Source organism: Typopeltis vanoorti, chromosome 17, assembly GCF_054136105.1.
Source record: "Typopeltis vanoorti isolate ZY-2024b chromosome 17, IOZ_Tvanoo_1.0, whole genome shotgun sequence".
NCBI lineage: Eukaryota > Metazoa > Arthropoda > Arachnida > Uropygi > Thelyphonidae > Typopeltis > Typopeltis vanoorti.
The window spans coordinates 53,494,052-53,520,755 of NC_143565.1; the positions used below are offsets into that span (position 1 = coordinate 53,494,052).

Here is a 26,704-nt window from a genome sequence, read left to right on the forward strand (position 1 = left end):
GACGTTGATTGAGATGATTCGTAGTAGAGGTTCGGTGTAATGGTTGAAACAGTTGCAGATGTCCTCTTGCGATGAGTCGTTGGACTCCTTGGAGGTGTCACGAATAATAATAATAATAATATCGATATCCGCAGTGATTCAGAGAGAATAAAAAAATACATGTTGGCAACAATGTGCGTTTCAGACGTGGCGTATGTTCTGCTGTAGCGTTAGTTTTTGTTTGGTCTGTATGCTAACCGCGGACTTTGTTATTCAATCACGGTGGTTTAAATTTCATATTTTTTAAATTATAGGCGTTAGCTGATTTTTTTATTTATTTTTTTAAATCTTATTTTTTAAAGCTGTTAAGTCTATCCTTACAATGTCAAAGATGGAATAAAAGTGGTATGCCAACATTGTAATGTCCATTTTTAGGGACATTACAATTACATTTATAGAACATTACATTTATAGGGGGTAGGCAAGGCCGTTTAAGCCCTATCTAACTTTTGGAGACTGAGTGGGCAGTTCAATCTCCACTGGTAGCCAATCAGTCATAGCTGGCCCAAGGCTATCACCAATTAATTGGCACACAGTGAAGAAGACCGCTAATAAGTGCCACCATCTAGTGGTTCCTAAACCTAATACAATATTTTTAATATCTAAATATATTGTGGGTTCGACGGCCGATATTCTTGAGTTTCCAGGAGAAAAAATCTGCTTGCCCGTGCCAGAGATCTCCTAACTCGAGAATCGGTCGAAAAAAGACTTAGAAAGTGTTCCTCCAGTCGACGACCGATATTCTTGAGTTTCCAGGAGAAAAAATCTGCTTGCCCAAGCCAGAGATCGCCTAACTCGAGAATCGGTCGAAAAAAGGCTTAGAAAGTGTTCCTCCAGTCGACGACTAGACCGGAACTTTAAAATTTTTCTTCATGCTGGCAAGCATCGTAGAGTTCAAAAGCCACTTCTACTGAGCTACATGGGCTCCTTGTTTGTCGACATTGATAAATAAAATTTATGAACCATAATTTTCTTCACCAAATCAGAAGCAAGAATTACCAATGTTTTATCACCATACATATTGGGTGAAGTAATAGAGGATTTGAATAAAACAAAAAGCATTACAGTCAGTTTAGATGCATCAAACAAAATAAAAGACATCAAACTTTTTCCAATCGTTGTGTGGTACTTTTTGCCAAATTGTGGTGTTCAAGACAAAATTGTAGACTTTATTTCCTTACCCTAAAACATCCAACATACAGTGTGCTATGTTGAAGGAAATGTGACAAATTTCCCTTACAAAACAAAATTGTTGCTTTGTGTGCAGATAACACCACACCAATTTTGGTGGTTGCAAAAGACTTGGCAAAAAGAATGTTTTACGTAATAAAACTGGAAAAAAAAAATTCAGCTCGCCTACTCCCTATAAGTAGGCTGACCATAGGTACCTTTTTGAATGGGACAGTACCGTTTTTTTCATATTTCCTGACCGTCCTGTCGTTTTAATAAAAATGCCAATTTTGTCCCGTTTTTAATAACAACTATAAATATACTTTAATATTAGTCAATCATAAATTATTATTCATAACCTATAATCGTATATCAATATCATGGATACCAGTAATTTGTATAACCATAGAGTCACATTGTTCGATACTAAATATCGATATCTGCAGTGATTTACATCTGTGTATTCAGAGAAAATAAAAACTACATGATGGGAACACTTGTGCGTCTCAGGCGCAGCTCCTGTCTGCTGTAGCGTTAATTTTTGTTTTGCCTGTATGCTAACCGGTGGCTTTGTTATTCAATGCCGGTGGTTTAAATTTCATATTTTTTAAAAGTTTTAAGTCTTATTTTTTAAGCTGTAAGTCCATCCTTGTAATGTCAAAGAGGCGAAACTGCAGTTCTAATGACGATCTCCAGAAAGAATTAAAATTTATTAAACTGGACAAGCAGAATGGAAAGAAATACATGACGGCCTGAACGAGGAACTCACCACACTAACAGAAACTCGTGTATTCGATCAGTGGACCCTCATAAAATCCATAATTGTGAGGCAGTTGGATACATGGAATAAAGAAAACATTCCTGTATCTGATAGATGGGTACAGATATTTTCAGAAATAAGCAAAAAACGATTAGACTTTCAAAACTTTTGTAATATTGTAAAGTTTATTATTTGTCTTCCAGGAAGTACAGCACCTGTCGAGAGAATATTTTCTCTCATGAACAGTATGTAGTTAATGGAGAAATCTAGATTCAGTGTTGAGACAATGAGGGCTATGTTAATTGTAAGACAAAATTGTGTCATGGAGTGTGAGAAGTTTTATGATTAGGTGTTGAAAGACTGAAATTTACTGCATAAGATCACTTCATCAGAGTAATCACTTCATCACTTCATAAGATCACTTCATTCATGGTACGATCGTGATGAAATACAGTCCTCTTCTACGTCTACCTACATTTTGCATGGGTTCTGTTACTGAAGAATAATGGTGAGCTCAATATGTTTATGTAATAACACTTTTTTTATCGTCTTACTTTTTTATGAATACAGAATATTACATAAACCCCGTCCTGTTTTTGTGTCAAGGAAATATGGTCAGGCTACCTATAAGGGAATAAAAGGCGTTGGCTGATTTTTTAAACTTTTTTTTTTTTATCGTCTTACTTTTTCGTGAATGCATAATATCACATAACCCCCGTCCCGTTTTTCCATCCGAATGTCCCGTTTTTGTCTGAAGGAAATATGGTCAGCCTAAGCAGTATGGTACAATAAACATTGCTATTATACAAGACTAAATAGCTGCTACTACTGTTACTGTCATTACTACTACTACTACTAATAATAATACTAACAGTAATAATCTATTATTCACGGTTAATACATTTCTGCATAGGACTGCTTATTTAATTTTTTTTTCTTTTCTTTTTTTAATATTTGAGAAACTTTTCTCTTATGGGAAGCACATGGTGGCGAATTGTTGTGTTTACACTGTATTGCTGTAATTCTTTTCTACGTAAATGTGGGTTTCAAATATTTGTTTCATGCTAAGATTTTTCATTAACTAGTAATTTAGGTGAGTGTGCACTTTAATGTTTATTATGTATATGCGTATAATTAGTTGGCGCATAATTATTTATGCTTTACTTCATATTGATTTCTTTAGCATTTGTAAAGGTCGCAGTTGATATCTGCATCCTCTACGGTTTGGTTCCTATATAGAAACATAGAAACACGTGGTTTTTGGATACTGAATGAATACTTATACTCTTAGTTGGCGGAAAGCATAAACTGCCTGTGTTGCCAACCTTCGAGACGTGTCGACCGGCCAGCGAAATGGATATGTAAAGCTATATTTCCCTCGATGAGTCTCTAGACTCCCTGGAGGTGTCATATAATAATAATTTCCTCTGCCCATGAAATTACCCACATAAAAAAAAATAATGATGATGATAATAAAAAGATCACACAACAGTATCATTTTTCGTCCATTCAGTTATAATGGAAAGAACTAGTTATTTCTATTACAATTTCAATTATTTCCACTGGTGCACAGGCCCAGGGCCCAGGAGAAGAGGGTCTGAAATGGGGTATCAAAAAGAATAATTGGTATTATATTTTCATTTTCAAATTTTAAAATTGCCGCCTTGGGGCCTGGTTCCGTAACGTTTTTATTAAAGTTAAAAATTAACTGATCTATTTCTATCGGTTTTTTTTTTTCAAAAAAAAAGGGGGGGGAGCAAAACTAAAATCTTTCACAGAGCCCACAAAAAGCTAGTTACAGCGCTAGTTGCTTGAATCAGTGCCTCCCCCCCACCTCCATGTATCAAGAAGTGTTTTTGTGGTCTGAAGGTGCCGGGTTGAAATTCGGTATTAGGTATCAAATGAACTGGAGACTTAATTTATCAGGACACAAACTCATTCATCTCACTGCCTGCATTTGCATATAGAAAAAAAAAGCAATGCATTGGTAGTATTAATGTCCTTTATCCTATATGTTATCCAGTTTATACCCTTCTTCTCTGTGCTATACTATACCACCTCATATCATCCAAGATACAGTCCTTTGATGAAGCAATTATGCTACCTTCTTTCCTGTCAGCTGTATTTTTTCTGCTTGAACAATCCTCACTCTATGTTAAAATGACTGTCTTCCAAATTTTGCATAAATTAATGCAGCCATACTTGTTGAGGTTAGTGGAATGGCTCCTTATTGTTGCTGACTTTAAAATTGATCCATCCAACTTGTAATGACTTCTGTATAGCACATTACTTTTCTTCCATCAAATCCTCTGTGAAAGAGTGTCCAAAGTGTGGTGTTCTGGTCCTCACTTTCCTTAATGATGGTAGTAAATATATCTTTTGGTGTTCCCAAAGAAATGTTAACAGATCTTCTCTGCCCATGGTAGATCAAATTACACTCACAGGAGACTTCATAAATCCATGGATGCGATAATGGATGGAGTTTATCCTTTAATAAATGGATGATGGGTGGCTAGTTTGAAATGTAGTTTAAATGTGTTGAGGAGGTTACATTTATTTAGCATTTCAGCTTTCTTTTGAGATGTATTTTGGATATTGAGGTATAGGAATAGTATCATGATCAATATCAGGAATAGTTTAATGTTTGGGGGAACATGTAGTATTTTATCTATTTTATAGAGGTTGTAGCCAGTTAATAAATAAACAATGTGCAATGAAGGTAGTTGATTTCTGTGGTAAGAGCTGTATCAGTAGCACAAATAGATCTGGCTCTATGTTTATAAATTAAGATGCCAATAAATTGTTTTCTTTACTTGGTTTCATCCTTTATCCAAGTGTAAGCAAACAAAGTTTGCACGTGAAGTCACTACATGACTGGGCTACTTGTATATAGAGGTAATGATTCACATCAAATGCCTTGGTATCTCATAATGCAATTAGGGACCTACTTTACTGCAGATGGAAAGCAAGATCTTCTTCTTCTTCTTTCACTACGCGTTATTCCCACTTCCTATGCAGGGTCCGCATGTTACTTAGATGGGACTTCTTGTTAGTACCACTCCCAACTGACCTGTCGCCTAGCCTGCCGCTGGGGGGGGATATATTTTTGACTGTAGAAGTGTATGTTCACGGGCCGGTTTGTCGGCTTGCAGGCTAAGCCTGAGGAAGACCCCGAAGCTCCTCATGGGAATCGAATCCGGGACACTCCCTCCCCAGGCACACAGCTGCGAAGCGCAAAGCCACTAGGCTAACCGATATTCAATTGGATATTCAAGAAGAGAGTAAGGCAACAGATAATGGTCTTTGAAATGTGGTGCTATGAAAATCCCATGGACAGAACATGCGACAAATACAGATGTCCTACAGAGAATGAGCACACAGAGATCTTTATTACAGGAAATGATCCAGAGAAAGATGAGATTGGCAGGGCATGTACTGAGAGGTTCGGCAGGACAAAGGATACTAACAGTTTTAGAAGGAAAAATTATGGGAAAAGGATCAAGAGGTAAAAAACGAAGGACATGGCTTGAAGATATATTTGGTTTTACCCTTTATCCAAGTGTAAGCATACAAAGTTTGCACCTGATGTACTTTCAGGACTGGGACAACTCGTCGTAAAGGTGGTATAAGTTCTCATCACTTGCCTTAGTATTCGCAAGGAGATGTGCTTTGTCACATCTCCTTGCGGATACATCACATCTCTTAATGCATAGCATTATACATGTCTGCAAGGAGATGTACTTTGCATTATGGGAATGCAAAGCACATCTCCTTGCGGATATGTATAATGCTATGCATTAAGGGAAGGGCCACTACACAGACCGGTTTTGACCTTTATTGAGGTCTCATCAGTGGGAGCTAGATCCAGAGGTGGTGATACTAAGGTGGAAGTAATGGAGAAGTCATATTTATGTATACGAGTTGCTAAAGGGTGTCACACCCTATTATTAAAATTCTCTGGATTAGAGATAAGTTTATGGAAGTTTTTTCTGGCTATGCTACTAATTATATATTTGATTTTATCCTTTATCCAAGTGTAAGCAAACAAAGTTTGCTCCTGGCCTTAGTATTACATAGTGCATGCACATATCCTTATGATATGTTTGTATCTGCTCCTACTGATGAGACATCAATAAATGTCAAAACTGGTCTTCCCATAATGCAAATTATATGTCTGTAAGGATATGTGCTTTGCATTATGGGATTATTATTATTATTATTCCAAGACCTCATGGAGTCAGAGACTCATGTGGGAGGTCCTTTTATCACACACACACACACACATCTCATCATACCATGTCTTAAACACACTCAAACTCCTTGCAGACACCACACTCTCAGGCAAGGCATTCCAATCATTCACAACTCTGCACAAAAAAAATCTCCCTACTCACACCCTCTTTATACAGTTTCCAGGGATGACCTCTGGTTCTCCCTGATCTCCCACTATTCTCTGTAAAACTTCTCCAGCATTAATCCTATAACAACCCCTTACCAACTTGTAGGTCTCTATCATATCTCCCCTCTTCCTCCTGTCCACCAGACTCTGCAATTTACATCTTCTCAATCTTTCCTCATACTCAATATTGCAGAGGTCAGAAACTACCTTAGTCGGTCTCCTTTAGACCCTTTCCAACATCTCTTCATCCTTCTGAAAAACCCAGTGACCAAATCTGGGCACAATAGTCCATGTGTGGCCTAATCAAAGCCTTATACAATGGAACAAGAATCTCCCCACTTATACACATCAGTGTCATCCGCATCATTCCCAGAAGCCTTTGTGTTGTCTTCACAATTTTGGCGATGTGTCCCCTAAATTTTAGATCCTTATCCACTATCACCCTCAGATCTCTTATTTCCTCTACCTCCAACAATATATCCTCACCAAGCATAAATTCTGCATCCCAGCTTTGTTTTCCAAATTTTAAAACCTTACATTTTGAAACATTGAACTCACATCCCCCATTCCCGTGCCCAATCACTCAATTTATTCAAGTCTTCTATTAAGGCCACAACATCTTCACTGCTCTTTATGGTTCGTCCCAACTTTGCATCATCTGCAAACAACTGAATATCTCCATCCAAATCTTTGCCAATATCATTAATATACAAGTTAAACAGTAATGGCCCTAAAACAGACCTCTGAGGCACTCCACTAGTGACTTTACTTTTCCTGGTTATCACCCCCCCCCCATACACAACTTGTTGATACCTATCAGATAGCCAGTCTCCAATCCAATGCACTAATCTGATATCCAACCCCATCTGCTCTAGTTTGACTGTCAACTTATCATGAGGTACTCTATCAAAAGCCTTTGCGTAATCCAAGTATATTACTGTATCCTTCTCCTCTATCCAAGGAAGCAGTCACTTTATTGTAACAAGTAAGTAGATTACTAAAACATGACCTCCCTTTAGCAAATCCATGCTGTCCATCAAAGATAATACCATTGTTGTCAACCCAACTCTGGATCCTAGTTCTCACAAGCTTCTCTAACAACTTAACCACAACACCTGACACACAGATAGGCCTATAGTTTGATGTTTGAGTTTGATCACCTCCTTTATGAAGTGGCACAATCTTGCCCTCCTTTCACTCCTTAGGAACTTGACCAAGTGCAAGACTCGTATTAAAAAAATATGTCAAGGCAGGTGTCAACTCCCTGGCACATTCCTTCAGAATATGCAGTGATATATTATCAAGTCCCACAGCCTTATTTACATCTAGTTTACTCAACTCCCCAAACATCTCTTGTCAGTCTCTCCTCCCCATCATCATCAACTGCTCTCAATCTCTCCATGAAGTCACATTCACAAGATTGAAAGATCTTTATGAACTGCTCATTAAGTATCTCCATCACCCATTCTGCAACAGCTGTCTTTATGCCATTTTCTCCAATCAATGTCATCCTTTTATAATAATTTCTTTTGCTGGCTACATATCGAAAGAACTCTCTATGATTCTTTTTGGCTTCATTAGCTAACTGCTGTTCATACCTCTCTTTAGTTACTCTCACCAACCAAGTCACTCTCCTTGCCTGGTCTTTGTAGACCTCATGAAATTGGTTATTTCCACTTCTCTTATGCTGCCTCCACAATGCTCTTTTTCTCTGTATCACATGCTTAATCTCTTTATTCATCCATCTCAATATACTAAGGCATTTGATGTGAAATCAGTAGCCTCTTTATACAAATAGCCTAGTCGTGAAGTGACTTCACGCATAAACTTTGTTTGCCACTTGGATAAAGGATGAAACCAAAATATAATTTTTTGACATCTTTAATTTATAGTATAACCAAGTGAAAAAAAACTTTCGAGCCTTATATTAATGTTTTAGGGATGCCATGTTGTTGGATGGTAATGATGATGTGATTTTTTTATGTATTTTTAGTATGTGTTGTTGGCTTTCTGTATATTTGAAAGATGCATGATTAGCATGTCTGACCTGAACCAGATGGAATTTTTTCCCCCCCACCAGTGGATTAAGTTTTTTTAAAATATTTAATATTATGTATATTTTTTATTTTATTTATTTTTTACATAATGTAAAAACCATGCTGTTGTGGCTTGAAAAGTTCCATGTCGGTCTTATGTCTTCAATAACCTGGTAGTAAAATTCATTGCCCACCTAATGACATTCACAGATGTCCTTAGCCACAGTGAGTTTCAGACTTGCATTCATAACTACTTGGCCAACTGGGCTGGTATGAAGTGGAATGCAAAATTAGTAGTAGTGGAACTTACTAATGCTTTAAAGGAAGAGTAGAGTAGGGTACAGTACAACAAAATTTCTTCCAGAAATTAGCATAAACTTTTCCTTGTTGAATAGTCAAATTTATGATTATAGCCAAAGGTAGGATAACTTTTTAATTTCTCTGAATAAAGCCTTGTGTTGTAGAAAGTTTTTTACCTTGGGCTTATTATACCAAAAAATTTTATACTTGGTTTTAATCCTTTTCCCAAGGAAGCAAAAACAATGTTTTGCACGTGAATTATATTCATGTCTGAGCTACTTGTATATAGAGGCTAATGACTTCTTATCATTTGCCTTAGTACATGCCCGAAATGGGGTGTGCTTTGCATTATGGAATACATACTAAGGCAAGTGATAAGATTACCAAATAGCAGTTTCAAGAAATTTCAGTAGCACGTCCAATTAACCTTTTGGTTTTTCCATAACATCCCACAAAAAATAGGATAATTTGTTCACTTGTTTTCATTATATTGTTTCCTAGAATTAACTGCTGGTCAACCTTGCCAAAAAAATAAAAAATAAAATAAAAAGAATAATAAAAATAAATTCTGTATAGGAAGTAATTATTGTTTGATAATCTCAATTTTTCTAAAACTAAATGCTTAAACCACTTCAGTTGGCTGCATATATTTAGTAAATATTAGCTAAAAAAGTCCATACAAACCAAATAGCAGTTTCAAGAAATCAGTAGCACCCTTCTTGCAACCCCCTCCCTTACCATGAGTGCTTCATTGCACGTTACTAGAGGGGGGGGGGAAGAAATTGTATTTGCATTTTATTATAACATATATTGTATTGGTATCCTTGGCATATGCAATGCATTAAAATATAAACTTCCTCTATACTCAAAAAATAATATTTATGCTATAAGTTACTTAAATTCTGTTAGTTTGGAAATAACGTGCATTTTGCTGAACTTAAAAGTAGAACCTGTTGTATAATGAAAGCATTACAACATCCATCTGATGACTCAAATGAAAGTTTTTTTTATTATTGGGGGAAAGAAGAGATGAAATGACCAGCTGGTTTATTTTATTAATTAAATGGCTGTTTTGTTTTTCTGGATCCCTCATAAGTGACTAGTCCAAGCAACATATAAAATCACATATACCAAGCAAAGCATATTGATTGCTTTTTTGTAATGTAGACAGCCCGTTTGTTTAGAAACTGCTATAACAGTAGAAATCTGCACATATAACTTGCAAGAAATGACTCCCTCTATGCATTTGGAAAAATCTCTGTTTTGCAGTTTATTTCCATGGGATTTTCTAACTAAGCAATTTATAATATATAATGCACTTATATGTATCAGTATAAATCATATTTATCAATCTCTAAAATATTTAATTTCAGGTATAGTTCAATAATGAAGATCACGCTGCCACTTCTGAAGCGAAACATGAAACGCTTATTTGATATACAATGGAAAAAAAAGAGCAAAAAGAAAATCGTTGATGACATGCCAAAAATTTTATCCCCAGGTATAGAAATACATGATGCAATGCTTCTAGCCGATTCTTATGGAAAAGAAACACCATCTGAACCGTAAGAATTATTTTTGCCGTTCCTTGCTTATATAATTTAGCATGCAAAAATTATTTCAACAATTTGTCTATACTTTTTTTAAAATCATATTATAGATTGTTTATTGTTATATGGCAAACTTCAAGGATTCACTGTGGAAAGTCCACTGAACTTGCACATCTATCCAGTGGCATATTTAGGTATAGGCCGTGTAGGCCCGGGCCTAGAGTGGCAAATTTTGAGGGGCAGCAGAAATTTCCAGGCTCTCATTTTTGTAATTATAAGATGTTCCTTATTATTATTATTACTTGTCACCTCCAGGGAGTCCAAAGACTCATCGAGGGAGGGCATCCACTCTACAACTCTGCTTCCACCACTCACAATCCACCAACTGACCGCAACTACACCAACAGCATCTACTGCTGACCAGCACCACCACTAGTATTTCCACAGACAATCACAAACATCCATGCCCATGGTGGGATTCGAACCCGCAGCCTCTTGACTGGAGAGTGGACACGCTAACCACTCAGCCAGCCGAACTGGCGAGTGGTTAGTGTGGTTATATGCCGCATCTACTCACAAGTAGAGAAATATTTTTCTTTTCCTCTGTGTAAGTTTAGTCTGCAAGCATATTGGCATGTGATTCTGCATAACTATACAGACTGAGACACGTGCACAGAAAGCTACTGTTATTGTTGTTGGTAATTTGACCCAAAGGAAATAGGGATCGTGGTCGGGAGAGATTGATGCTAATTAATTTTGTGTCGGTATTATTCTTACTAACTGTAACAACTTTTCCTTCTTTATTATTTCGAATTCAAATTAAGATTGCTAATTGTTGCCCTTCCTTCAACTCTTTAGTTCGGTATCCTAATATCTTTGTGGCAGTTACGACGTGCTAAATCCGAAATTATTTTTAGAGTTTTCAGTGCCCTTGTCATATGTTGTCATCAGAGTGGAGGTAGTAATACTGTTTTATTGTTTTGCTTTTAAAAACTTATAAATTGTGTAAATCATTTCGATACTTCATGCATGTTTTAAATTACTATTTAAATTTTAAAACAGTGACGGTTGAAAGCAACTTAGTGAATATAAGAAGAGGAGAAAAGAAAAGGAAGCAAAAATTAACGAAGTAGTATCAAAGACAAGAAAACTGGACAGTTTTTTTTTACGTCGGTATTGTTGTGTCCCAATTTATGATTATTATGCTTTCAACTATCCTTACATGCGAAACTCTACTTGTCTTTATCCAAATCTTATCTATATACGAGATCTCACCCAAATACAAAACAAATATTCGAGCTTCTTCTCCCCTTAGTGTCCCTAAATATTTATTTTATACTGCGCCTTTCAGGACATTTAGTTTAAGATATGAAATTCAAAAACAAGGAGCAATTACCAAAATATGTCCGAGTGTGAAACTAATATGCAATTATGACCTTTATCTCGTAACTTAACAAAATCCCCCCCCCCCCCATGTGATTAGGTTCGTACATTGTTACAAGTGGTGCATTGAGCGGCAATCTCAGACAACTGTATTTTCATTGAACAAAAGTTTATTGAACTCTTAAACATGGTACAATTCATTCTTTATCAAATAATACTCAATTCAATACTAAGAATATATAATTCACATTAACACTAGCTAAACACAAGTATTAGGCTAAGATCCTATATGGGAATTGTGATCATACCGCCATAACAGATTCTATACAAACAAACAAACATATATAGTCATAGAACTAGTTGACCCTTTATTTAACCCCTTACTAGTCTGATCATGCTATAATTCTGTACTTTCTAGGACATATATAATCAGTTACTCTAATTTTCTTACTAAAACAATATGGATCAAAATTATCCTTTTGCTGAGCTAATACACACTTATGACCTTGAAAACTCTCTTAAATGAAATACAATGTACATGCATAAATCTCTAGGCACATGAATACTTATTAATTAATAGTTCTTCTTCTAGTTCCCATCTGCCATATGGCCGCGGAAGGGTAGCTATATGCTACCATTCTAGGGAGAGATGATTATGAGCAAGGTGGTTTCCCGTTGCCTTCCTTGCCGTAAGTATTTATGACTGTAACCTGTGTGTTCACGGGGCCGGTTTGCCTGCTTGCGGGATGAAAAACCCCAGATAAACTGGCGGAAAAAACCCTGCTGCCCACGCCCAAGACCGGCTAACTTGGCTATGGCTGAGGAAGATCCTTAAGCTCCTCACGTCGTAGACGGGAATCGAACCCAGGACACTCCTTCCCCGGGCATATGGTTGCGAAGCGCAAAGCCACTAGGCTAACCGAACAAGCTTATTCTCATTCTAGTCTGACATGTACTAAAGTCCTAATATAATTCTCATTAATCCCTTCAATTGTTCTGGTATTGTACAATGATTACAATTACATATGATTTGAATTGACTTGAGATTCTTACAGTACCTTTTTACTTGGGTCTTCTACACTGGTTTCTACCTTTTTCCGATTGTGCCTTCCTAGGACGAACTCTTCTATAACTTATTACTCCTAAGTTCCTTTGACATTAAGATGGGCTTTCACGATCTTTACTTTACATGCTTCAATCAAGGACATACATAGGATCATCTATTCTATGGCTGTGAAATTCACCACGTGGGCATTGACTTCTATATGGATTTCTTCTTCTCATTACTATCACTGGACGATGAAACACACTGACATTATCTTCCTTCTTTTAACTAAACAGCATCCCTCATTTCTTACAATAGGAACACGGAATCGAAATCCCACACGCTTTGTTTCCTTATTGTGTCGGACGGAGAAAACTCCTTACCCGTCACTCAGGAAAACCGTGTGAGACCTATACGAAGACTTGTGAAGAAAACTCTCAGGAAAAAAAGCCTCGGGGGGGGGGGTGTTCCTAACCCTTTTATACGATGACCCTAGCGGCACCTTCTTCAGCTTCCCCCCTTTACATTGATTTCACTGACCAGTTAGAGTGGCGTTTTTCTGCCAAAACATCCTGTGGTCCATGTGCATGCAACTGACACATGATGAAGCCTCAATTCGGGAATTATGCCCTTGAGCTTTAGTTTTTTTTTTTTTTTTGTTTAAGCTAACCTCTATGTCATCTATACTAGATTAATCCCCTTACAAAATTTTCTAAGAATTAACTTGAATCTTTAATCTCTTATTTCAAGTGTAAAACTTAGCCTCTCGCATACAAAATCCTACGACTAATCTTCTTTGCTTTACTTAACCTTATTTTATCATATCGCAACTGCAATAAATTTACCCCCCCCCCTTTAAAAAATTTTTTTTTCTGTAGTTCAACAAACAATTTCAGCTATATTTTAAGTGGATGCAAGCATAATTTTCTTTCTTTTAAATTTGTGTATTCGTTACTTTCAAAGGCTCTTAATGATATCTGCTTAGGAACAAGCTTGCTTACTTAATTATTTATTCAGGGTTTTTATTTCTTCTCTTGTTACATCATGATAACTGAAATTTTCACATTCTTAAGTTATCAGGGTGTAACAGTATCTGCTAATAGTAATTGTGATTTGGAAAAAGAACAAGAAGTAGTCGAGGAGATGGAAATTGAATCTGTTTCAAATGACGTGCCTACAACAAATCCCAACAATTTGGCAGCACAGGTGATAGTGAGTAATGACCCAACTGACGGATTCTAAATTACATAACACACGAGTATATTGCAGTTAACGGGTTTCCACAAAATTTAGAGTGATCTTTCAAAATCACAAAGAGCTTATCCTGACAAAGCAAGATATGTTTCTAAGAAACTCATTGAGAGGAATCTGATTAATGGCCAAAAAAAAATAATAAGAGATTTCTTGTTTACTCTCTTAGTACTGGAAAGATCTTCTGTGTGCCTTGTCACCTTTTTGGTGGAGGTGGAGGGGGGGAGGCTGCTGACAGTAGTCACTTTGTCGGTGGATTTAATGACTGGAAAAGCAGAAGCACTAGTGAGTCATCACGAGATAGCAACTACTCATATGAACTGTCTGATAGCTCTGAAACAAAGAGCAAATCTTGCAGCAAGAATTGACTTACAAATAACTTAGCAACTGGAAGAAGAAATTAAGTACTGCAAGGCGGTGTTAAATTGAGTAGTTGCAGTTGTAAAAACATTGGCAAGTAGAAGACTTGCTTTGAGGGGAAAGGGTGACATTTTTGGTTCTGTGCATAATGGAAATGTAACGATGTGTCTAGATTTAATTAGTGGCACATTGCCAAAAGCGGGAAAAAAGTTTATCCAGTTTATCAGTTGATCAGCTGTCCTTCATTGTGCGATATGTGACTTCACTAAACGAACTTGGAATTGATGTAACAAATTCCCGAGGGCAGGCATATGATAATTCTAGTAATATGATAATTCCATGTCAGGCAAGTACACAGGACTGCAAGCAAAAATTCTTGAAATAAATCCATTGGCAGAATTCACACCATGTGCTGGACATTCTCTGTCTAATTGGTACTTGCACTGCCAAATACTGTCGGTACTCTTCTGCATTTTTGATGTCCTTCAGAAACTGTATGTATTTTTCACATTTTCAACACATCAGTGGAGTGTTCTAAGAAAGCACCTGGAAACTTCTGCAAAATAATCAAACGTCTTTCTCCTACTCGTTGGTCAGCTCGTGATGATGCCTGTCGGAGTCTTCGTGAGGGAATGAAGGAAATAATTTCCACTTTGTCCGAAATTGGAAATGACACCACCCAGAAGAAAGTTACGCGACGTGGAGCGAATGGGATTCTATGACAACTTCAGTCACTGGAGGTTGGGATCATGACCTGCCTATGTGTGACATTCTTGCAAGAAATTACAAAGTGTAAACATTTATATAGGAACTGTGTGTGAACTGTGTACCGGTCCCTCAAAGAATATTTCAAAGAACTAGAGTTACTCTGTGAATCCTATGAAGAACAGGGCAAGAAACTTAGTGGAGTTGACTTGTATGAGGAAGAGAAAAAGAGGAAGAAAAAAGCCCACCAGGTGTTTTGATGACAGCGCAGATGAAAGTAACAAAAATGAAGACGAGTACAATCCATCAGTCGGTTTCAAAACTAATACTTATGACACAATTTTGCACAGTCTCTCATTTGAAAGGAATCGAATAAAAATGTCGTATGAAAACCTCTCGAAGGAATTCTGATTTCTCACAACAATGCATATGATATGGAAAAGTAAGTCATAAAAGGGACAAAAAAAACTTCAAGAACACTTTTTGACTGATATTGAATCTGAATTTGTAAACGAATGTCTGCACTTCAGAGACCACCTGAAATGAAGTGGTCTAGAAATAAATACATTCCTACAACTTTCATAGAAAATTCCACAGGAAGGCTTACAGTGTGTGTATATATATATATATATAACAATCTGGACACTGCTGTTACGATTTTTCTGTGTAAGATGGCAACAAATTGCTCAGCTGAACGATCGTTTTCTGCCCTCAGAAGGTTTGAGGACTACCATAGAACAACTATGACAGAAGAAAGGCTCAGCAACTTGGCAGTTCTACAAATTGAGAGCGATGTTACAAGGGCACTGGACTATGGGGACATGATAAATACCTTCGCCGAGCGAGCGGCAAGACGTAGAATATTCTAGGACATTTTGAGTGAGTCATAATATATTTATATACAGGGTGTTCGGGATAAATTTGACAGTTTCGTAAGGAAAAAGAAAATCTTCTTTGTATCTATTAAATTTAATGAATTGACAAAAAAACATTACAGGCAGAGTTAATTACAATACTATCAACAAGATTTACTCAAAATAACCACCATTAGCATCGATCACAGCTTCAATTCTGCTTCGGAACCTCGAACAAGCTGATGCTACAGTCTCCCTGGGAAGGGCCGCAAAAACTGTTTTAATTTTATCCATTAACTGGGCTTTTGTATTACTGGAAGTGCGATTGGTGTCTTTTTCAACTGCGCCCCATACAAAATAATCCATGGGGTTAAGGTCTGGGGAGTTTGGAGGCCAAACATTTGGACTGGTGAAGTCGTAGAAATTTTCAGACAACCATTTTTGACTTTTCCCAGAGGTGTGGCAAGGGGCCGAATCCTGCTGCCATACATACGGCCTACCATTGGCTACCCTTGTTATCCAGGGCTTGACTACAGTTAGCAACTCCACGAACAAAGCCCGAATTCCAATGCCAGGGTTCTTCAACACCTGTTCCTGCAGATTTGCGAGGAATTCTGCTGTACGAACGCAATCAGATCGTCTGCTAGGGATCTTTCTTCTTGCTACATCCTCGTAGTCACCATTGCAAGTCTCTAGTTCATGCCTGATTGTTTTTACTGTATTCAGGGAGCATTGGGCAGCAGTCGTAATATCCTTATTTTGATGGCGGGCACGAATCATCATGATACAAGTTATTCTCTTCCATGATTCAGGTGGGTTCCAGCTATCCATCCTTTCTGACATCTTGTATATGAATGAAGAAGGGTCCAAACTTTTAAATGAAGAGAAGTGTGTGTTAATACATGTAACTTACGGAAAAATATAATTAATTATAAATATGTCAAATTTATCCCGAACACCCTGTATATATATATATATATGTTAAAAATACCAAGCAATTTTAAACCTGGTTTTACTCCATTTCCCAAGTAAGCAAACAAACAAACAAGTCAAGTTTGCACCTGCAAGTGATGCAAGTCTAATTGATCCTACAGGTAGTGCAAGACCAAGGCAACTCGTGGTAAAGGTGGCATAAGCTCTGATCACTAATTATAATATTTACCCTTAATGCCAAAACACATCTCCAAAAAGGGGATGTATGATGTTTTGTATTAAAGGCACGGGGGCCACTACCCAGACCGGTTTCGACCTTTATTGAGGTAGAATGGGAGTTCATATCTCATCATCATTGGCCTCTTTAGAGTCAAAAAGTTGTGCTGAGAGCCAGCTTTGATAGTAAGAGAGGAATAGAAAAGATAGAGTTGATAGTAGTAGTAGTTAAAAGAGGCCTCAGTCGATCTGCTTGGCCACACTCAAGAGTCATCACCAAGCAGATCTCCGACATTTCCTCCCTCCATCCATTCTTTTCAGCGTTCGATGGCCAGTCATCTCTTCAGATGTCTGACCGGCGAAAGGAGTGAAAAATAAATGAAAGAGGACGCTTAAAAAAGAAAAACTGAGACAGGACACAAGAAGTTACATATCACTAATAGCAAAGACAAACCGGAAAAAAAACACCTGAGTGAAATGAAAGACCAATTTAAACAATTCGGCCTGGGTGATGCAGCCCACAAGGAGCTGCACCGCCTCGGTGTAAGCCTTCGCAGCCCAGGTTCTCAGGATACCCTCTCCTGTGTGGACAAAATTTAAACGGAAACAAAACTTAAAGGAAAATTTTTTTCCCCTCCCTCCCCTCCTCTCGGGCAGATCGATAAGAGGCCTCTGTGCAGTGCTAGTCCCACGTCGTCTTCTGCATCGATAAGACCAATGATCTTTTCAGGAGTGATTTCATCTATATTATCGACAAACACGTCGTTCCATTCAGCACTGACGACTCTTGGCCCGTTTTGTCCTGTGAGTATCAGTTGAATGTCTCCGAATGTTTCTATTGCTTTTCGTAGTCTCACCTCCTCCTCGGGGAAATCTTTTAAGAGATGCAATATAGGTGCATTGGCCTTTGCGTGAGGGAACTTTGGGGGTTCTGAAGTTGACTTTATTTTTCCAACTTCAGCTGGTTTTGGTTTTTTTATATTTACTTCTTCAGGGCTGGCTGGCCTCTTTTGTGTGCTTTCTGCATTGTTGATTTCCATGTCTACTGCCTCCGTGTCCTCATCTATTGTGACTGCAGTGATAGTTCCTTTTTGTTGGTGCTGCTGGTTATTTTCGGTTGCTACATTTGTAGTGGCGGTTTGCTCGGTGGCTGGTTCTTTCTGCTTTTTGTCTTTCCTGGTTGTAGGTTTCTCTATTGGTGTATTCGGCAGTGTTTCAGACGTGGCGGCATGATTCTTTCTTGTTGTTCCCTCATGTGCGGCCTTCAGGGTAGGGAACTCATTCGGTTCTGCGCCAATGACATTTTTGGCTGTTGCTTCCGTGTTGGGCATAATACTGCCTCCCAATTTTTTGGCCAGGTTTCTGTCCGGACAGGTGTCCACCTTATGGCCGTTAGTGCCGCATTTTAGGCATGCTGACTGGCACTGTGCTACTGTATGGCCCGCTGTTAGGCAGTTCTTGCATATTAACTTCGGGCACTGGGCTCCTAGTTGAGTGAGGGCGGCGCATCTAAAGCATTGCCTCTTTACTCCCCGGTAACTCACCATTACCCTGTCCGATCCTATCTTGATGAAATTCGGAATTTCTGCCTTCATCATGATGGAAAAGGTGACTTCACCAGATTTCCATTGTGGGATCTCAGCGTCCGTGCCAATTTCGATATCCCGAACAGCTCCCCATTTCGAGAATACTTTAGTTATGATGTCATTGTCTTCTTCTAAGTATTCAAGCGGAAAACGATCTATTCTTACTCTTTTGACAAAGCTTCCTACCACAAAAGGTCGAAAAATTTTTGCCTCGCACTCGACTCCTTTCAGAAGTTTTTCTCTAGTTGCAGCGTCTTTGCATACAACTTGAAACCTTCCCCTCCCATAAGGGGTGAAACCGGAAATATTGTCTGCCCCGACGCAGTCAATAATAGCCCTCGCAAACGTCCTCTGGTGAATACCAGTATCTATTTCGAACCCGAGGGTTCTTACCCTTGGTAAAACCGAAGACATTATTTAACGAAAGAAAGGAAGAAGACTTTCCAAGGATAGTCTATTCCTATAAAATAGCGGAATGCCGTGTATAGGCCTAAAAAAAAAAACACAAAAAGAACAAAGGAATCTTACCAAGGCAGGACTTCAATCGGAGCTCTCTTTTCGGTTCTCCAAACTGTTGCTGGAATCCGCTGTAACAGGTTTGAAGAAGGACTGGAACATGGAGCTTTCTCTCAGGGCTGCTGAAAATAGGTCTCATCAGTGGGAGCTAGGCTAGAAATACCAAGGTTTTAGTAATACAGAGCTTATAAGTATTTTACCAGAACAAGTTACCATAAGGTGTTTTAACCTTATTAAATAAAAATCTCAGGAGGAGATATAAATGTAGAAAGTATTTTTACCTTGGGTATAGTAAATGTTAAAAATACCAAGCAATTTTAAACCTGGTTTTACTCCATTTCCCAAGTAAGCAAACAAACAAACAAGTCAAGTTTACGCCTGCAAGTGATGCAAGTCTAGCTGATCCTACAGGTAGTGCAAGACCAAGGCAACTCGTGGTAAAGGTGGCATAAGCTCTGATCACTAATCTTAATATTTACCCTTAATGCCAAAACACATCTCCAAAAAGGGGATGTATGATGTTTTGTATTAAAGGCTTCGACCTTTATTGACCTAGCTCCCACTGATGAGACCTCAATAAAGGTCGAAACCGGTCTGGGTAGTGGCCTCCGTGCCTCGAGTTGCCATGGTCTTGCACTATCTGTAGGATCAGCTAGACTTGCATCACTTGCAGGCACAAACTTGACTTGTTTGTTTGTTTGCTTACTTGGGAAATGGAGTAAAACTAGATTTAAAATTGCTTGGTATTTTTAACATTTACTATACCCAAGGTAAAAATACTTTCTACACACACACACACACACACACACACACACACACACACACACACACACACACACACACATATATATATATCCCCTTTTTGGAGATGTGTTTTGGCATTAAGGGTAAATATTAAGATTAGTGATCAAAGCTTATGCCACCTTTACCGCGAGTTGCCTTGGTCTTGCACTACCTGTAGGCTCAGCTAGACTTGCATCACTTGCAGGCGCAAACTTGACTTGTTTGTTTGTTTGCTTACTTGGGAAATGGAGTAAAACTAGATTTAAAATTGCTTGGTATTTTTAACATTTACTATACCCAAGGTAAAAATACTTTCTACACACACACACACACACACACACACACATATATATATATATATATATCCCCTTTTTGGAGATGTGTTTTGGCATTAAGGGTAAATATTAAGATTAGTGATCAGAGCTTATGCCACCTTTACCGCGAGTTGCCTTGGTCTTGCACTACCTGTAGGCTCAGCTAGACTTGCATCACTTGCAGGCACAAACTTGACTTGTTTGTTTGTTTGCTTACTTGGGAAATGGAGTAAAACCAGGTTTAAAATTGCTTGGTATTATTAACATTTACTATACCCTAGGTAAAAATACTTTCTACACACACACACACACACATATATATATTATGAATTTACGATATGAATAGGTTATGCATGCATGTAAATCAACATGTTCATTAAATATGAGGGGCAGTACTTTCTGCGGGCCTAGGGGGGGGGAAATACGTCACTGCATCTATCATATGTTATTGTTATTTTCTCAGGCATCTCCATGGTGTCAAAAGTCTCATTGTGGGAGGGCCATACTAATCATTGTTCGCACAGTTCTTGAACTCATTCACCAAAAAAACATTCTAGCAACCCACTTATCCACCACCTTCGAGCCAAAATCTAGCTCTAACACCCCTGTTAGTGACACACTTACACAATATCCATGTGTCACCCCTTGTTCTCTCACATGATACCATGTATTGAGAAAAGTCTTCTCTGTCAATCCTATAAAACCTTTTAATAAGTTGTATATTTGTATTATAACCCCCCCCCCCATGCTACCTAATTCATACTTATGTCATGCAACTAATCTAAGCTAGTTTCTCAGCTTGTCTCATCATCTATTCTCTATTTCTATTTTTATCCTTTTTAACTGAATATTCTGCATATCTAGCAGTCTTCCAATCAACAATATATTATTACTCTTTCCATTTGGAAGCAGTTTGGCCACCCTTGTTACAGAGAAGCTCTGTGATTCCGTCAGATTTTGTCACTCCTCCTCCCCCAAAACGTAAACCACCACTCCAGAGATGCTAACTGGATCTGTGTGTTGAGGCTTAAGTGCTGTGAAGAATTCATGTTGGAGGTTTAATGGAATATTATGAACACTGAGAAAGGATTAAAACTAATTTTAATGCTTCCAGTATTTTGTCTCAGTCACAGAGACATCTTCATGGATTACAAAACTCTTTTTGTAACAACACATACAAATACAATACAATGATAAGTAAAACAAGTGAGTGAAACTAAAGTCCTATCTAGGTGGTGTGCTCTCTATGGGTGTTTGTAGATGGCCTAGGATGTAAAGAGGGATCTCTGATAATTAATGTTTTCCAAATTTTGGGGAGTTTTATGCAACCGTATTTGCTGTTTTCCAAAATTTGGGAAACATTAATTATCAGAGATCCCTCTTTACATCCTAGGCCACCGCAAATGCCCATAGTGGGGGCGCACCACCATATAATATTCCATTAAACCTCCAACATGAATTCTTCACAGCACTTAAGCCTCAACATGTATTCTGATCAATATTCAAGAAAGAAAGACTGTTATTTGAATCTGCATCTGCACTCAGGAATCAATCTAATTTAAACAAATATGGTTGCATAAAACTTCCCAAAATTTGGGAAACATTAATTATTGGAGAACCCTCTTTACATCCTAGGCCACCTGCAAATGCCCATAGAGGGTGCACCACCTAGATAGGACTTAAGTTTCACTCACTTGTTTTACTTATCATTGTATTGTATTTGTGTGTTGTTACAAAAAGTTTTTGTAATCCCTGAAGATGTCTCTGTGAATGAGATGAAATATTGGAAGCATTAAAATCAGTTTTAATCCTTTCTCAGTGCTCATAATATTCCATTAAACCTCCAACATGAATAGATGTTGGAGGTTTAATGGAATATTAAACTGGCTAACTGGCCTGTAATTTGCTGCTTCTATCTTGCAGCCATGTTTATGTAATGGAACTATCTTATCCTCTTTCATCTTCTTTGGAACCTTGCCAGATTTGAGACTCAGATTAAATAATTTTGTCAGAGGCACTGCCGCTATTATTTTCATAACACGTACTATCCATTCCCGCTGCTGTATTTACATTGCTATTTTTCAAGTTGTTTAGTATCTCTTGTTCATTTACCTCACTTCTCACATCAGTCTATCACATTAGAAAGTGCAGAACCTGGATGATATATCTTGCAAAGTGATCACTTAGTAATTCAACTATTTCTTCTACTTCTGTCACTGTCCTACCATCAGCAATGAGTAAAGTATCCTTCCCTAATTTTTTTTCTCTTACTACATAGCAAAAAAACTCTGCATTTATTTTAGGTTTCTTAACTAATTTTCTCCTAATTTGATTTTGCCTTCCCTACTATACTAGTCACCATTCTTGCCTGTGCTTTGTATTGCTCAAGAGCATGCTGATCACTGTTTTGCTTTTATATTCCTTCCACAATTTTTTTTTTTTTTTTTGCAGCTCCTATTTTATATTGTAACTCATCCATATAATCCCTACTTGATTTATTCCCCTGGCTCTGGATATGCAGTCTGATACTGCCTTTCTCAAATCTCTACCACTTCCCATGCACTACTGACATTCATTCCTTGCATCTTCTTATGCCATGGCATTGATCCTAGCTACCACCTAAGTTTGTCATAATTGTCAACTTTGTAGTTCCACATAAACAAACCCTTTCTTGACTGAGAATTCCACATGTTCAGCAATCTTCCAGAGGTAGATCTTCTGATTCTATCACCAGATGCAACACTCTCAAACTTCTGTCCCATCCATCATGTGCTGTTTCAGGTAAATATCCCTTAGTAACTGTATAATTTCTATTTCCATCTTACCATGTACCCTTTGTTCCTTCCAGTCTATAAACCCCGTAGTGCTAGTCTCCCATGCACTCATGCTGTTGTACTGATGCATGGATGGCATCCATATCTTCCTCTAAACCCCAAGGTGTACAGCAGCAGCAACCAGCAATATATTTTGTCATATTGGTCTCTATCTCACACCAGACAGCCTCACATGAACCATCTCCCTTACATCTACAATCCTTCTTAACTTCTATTTTTGTTGGTTAAAGCTCTTTATGTATCATTAATAATACCTCTGCTTCTGTCCTATTCCCCTCTGTTTTCTGTGAAAATACAATATCCCTTACATTTTATCCCTGTGACTACATCATTCTCTCAGTGAGGTCTCACTGTGCTAATAATTTTTGGCTAAGTCAAGCTGATTAATGCTCCAAACTCCTCTCCTTTATTTCTAATACTTCAGGCATTTGTGTACATGCATTTCACCATCCCCTTGGGTCCATAGTCACCCTTGCATAATATCATTACCAGCCCGTTTGGATTTGGAATCTGGAAAACAAACTGCACCCATCTGTTTCTGATAATTTCTGCACTCGCACACATTTATTTCAGGGAGTGGCTATTTCAACATGGTCAATCGTGCACTTGCACTCATTTGTCATCACAGAGGTCATCAGATACATGTTTGGTTGCCCCCCTCCCCCAAATGCAGTTTATAAACTGCACACCATTCAATCTTTGCATCAACTCATTAGCAGTTGTGGCCCTTTCTATTTCATTTACACTTAATTTTCACTTCTTTCAAATCATTTTCTGCCTGCCAAAACAATTAACTCTTTCACTTCTCTGTTCTGCAAATTAACAGCTTCACTAACATCTTTGATTTTTGCACCTGGGAAACAAGCTTTCATCAGTTTCTCATTAAATACACCTTTTATCATTGAATCCTCATACCATGCTTTCTCTTTACTCCTAGTATCTTGCACTTTTATACTTTTCCCATTCACCTTTTCTTTAATTCTCCCTCTTGCTGTACCAATCATTTCTCTAGTTGCTTGAGCTCATGTTAACTCCTGTGAAGGAGTCCATGTAAGTACTTGACTTATGATTTTGAAACCGGACATACCGAATTGGATTTTGCACTCATGGTATGCATGTATATCATATGCATGTATATGAGAGAGCTGTGTTTATAAATTTCATATGAAAATCAGCAATAAAATTAAAATAGGGAACATTAGAAATATCACTTACGTCCTGAATGGAGTGTGCCTATATAGAATAAATATAACATTTCAGTTATTTAGGCACAGTTTTTAGTGAAGATAAACAACAAATTACACAATAAGCACAAGTACCTTTTAAAGATTTTAGTGAAGATGGTGAATTGTCTGCACGGTTAGCCTAGTGGCTATGCATTTCACAACCATATGCCTGGGGAAGGAGTGTCCTAGGTTTGATTCCTGTCTACGACGTGTGGTGCTTAAGGATCTTTCTCAGCCATAGCCAAGTTAGCCTGTCTTGGGCATGGACAGCAGGATTCCCCCCCTCCCCAGTTTATCTGGGTTTTTCATCCCGCAAGCAGGCAAACCGTCTGTGAACACACACTGCTTACAGTCAAAAAATACCCCCCCCCCCCAGCGGCAGGCCCGGCAACAGGCCGGTTGGGAGTTGGACTAACAAAAAGTCACATCAAAATGTAACAAGCGGACCCTACATTGGAAGCGGGATAAACACGTAGAGGAAGAAGTGAAGATGGTGAATTAAATATATAAATATACAAGAGAGTAAGCATACTGCTATGGTGGGGGGGGGACAACTGAATAAATTTATATGGATAAGAAAAAAATTAGCTATATTTCTTGTTCAAATATTGATTTGAACAAGAAACTGTTCAAATCAATATTAAATTTTGGATCTAAGAGCCGAATTGGAATTAAAAAGAAAGACTACAGACTAAAGATACCAAGCAATTTTTATAAGCTAGGTTTTTAATCCTTTTTCCCAAGTAAGCAAGCTTGACAGACAAATAAGTCAAGTTTGTGCCTGAACATAGTTCAGGTCTGAGGCAACTCGTAGTAAAGGTGGAGTAAGCTCCGATCATGTTCCTTAGTAAAAAAAAAAAAACTTTCTACAAAAGACTACAGATGCTAGAGTTATGAAAGAAAATTACCAGAATAGAATCATGATTCTACTGTTGTTGCACATTAGGAATTTAACATTGTAGCATTCAGGAACGTGTGAGCAGAGCTAATCTAAAGCGGTATGGTCAGTTATATAAAATATAGAATGGAGAGGAAGGGTTAGCAAAATCAGTGTCTTTTGACAGAAAAAAGACCTGGATGGAAACCAAGATATAGGCTACGGGGGGGGTTTGATAAATAAGAAGTGCCTTAAAAGACTGAAATATGACATCTGACAATATTGAACTTCTGATAGATAATACTAATTTTGAGGGAAATTGTTAATAAAAAGTTGGTAATGTGAACTTTTTGTGTATACTATCATAATATCCTATACCACCCCTCTTGACGGTGCATATCAGGAATTTGATGGTGATGATAAAGGTTATAAGAAACTTTCTTTTTGGATATTTTGTCTTCTTTAAATATTTGACTTTCACTTGATGAAGTTTAAGCTGGACTGGTTAATTGAGTGGATAGTACCTTTTCTCGCAGGCCAATAAGCTCTGTGATCGATCCCACTGTGCCATCGGTGTGTGTGGATGTCTTCAGGTTGTGGATTAAATTTATCACATGATGACAGACGCATCCTATTTATCAGAGGTTGGGATTAGGTTGAAAGAAAAACGAAGTTCCATGTTGATTTCTAGAGTAGGGTTTCGAAATCTTATACTTAGCCCACCCATGATAATAATGAATCATAAATTTACAGCCTTTCATGGATGAGAGTCATATAAAAAAAAAGTAAATGAAAATGGACTCAAATTATATATTACTTATTATATTAATTATATTATTCGAACTATAAGGATTGCTTTGTTCCTATTTATATACACACATATATAAACAGGGACAAAGTAATCCTTTTTAATTAAATTACCAGTTTGCCATTTACAGTATATAGTACAGTAAAACCTCACTATAATGGATGAATTCAGGCGAGGGGGGTGTTCGTTAAATCCAAAAGTCCGTTTATATAATAAAGGAAATTTTCCAAATGTAGGGCTATAAAATACATATGTACATAAACCATTCATTGCAAGTATGAACACTACTGGACGTGGCTTAGTGCACGTCGGAACATTGGCCAGCACACATTAAAACTGCTGCAGAAAGGCATTAAAACACAGCAAAAGAACCAATTACAGCACGATCGGTGTGTTCAAGTGCTAATCATTCGCCGAACATGTTTTATGAGCGATGACTCATTTATGTTGGCTAAATTACCAGTGTTTTTCTAACATATGATGGCCTATTTGCCAAAATTTGTTAAAAATAAAAGGAAATTAATAACAACAACAAAAAAAAAAAAAAAAACTGTTAATTTAATTATAAGCAAATCTTGGTTAAAAGCGTTTGAAAATTAACGGTGTTAATTTTCACATGACATATGGACCCGAAATTTTGTCCGTTAAATCCAAAATCTGTTAAATCAAGGTCCGTGAAATCGAGGGTTTACTGTATTTATTGTTTTCACTTTTTTTAATGACATTTTTATGACTTCCTACCCATGAATAGATTGTAAA

General features: G+C 37.6%; 1 protein-coding gene across 2 annotated transcripts in view; it reads left to right on the forward strand.

The window, feature by feature from the left end:
• Positions 1-2,408: 2,408 nt before the first annotated feature.
• The window catches only part of mRpL37 (mitochondrial ribosomal protein L37), a 68,673-nt gene continuing 44,377 nt past the window's right edge, over positions 2,409-26,704 (forward strand). Inside the window, exons 1-2 of one of the 2 annotated variants that reach the window (XM_090407350.1) lie at positions 2,409-2,477; positions 10,078-10,269. In XM_090407350.1, the coding sequence (XP_090263476.1) occupies positions 10,091-10,269 (179 nt within the window). In that variant the 5' untranslated portion in view covers positions 2,409-2,477; positions 10,078-10,090. Of the gene's footprint in view, positions 2,478-2,939; positions 3,063-10,077; positions 10,270-26,704 lie in introns of those variants that run through there. The other variant, XM_090407349.1, reaches the window with a different exon arrangement.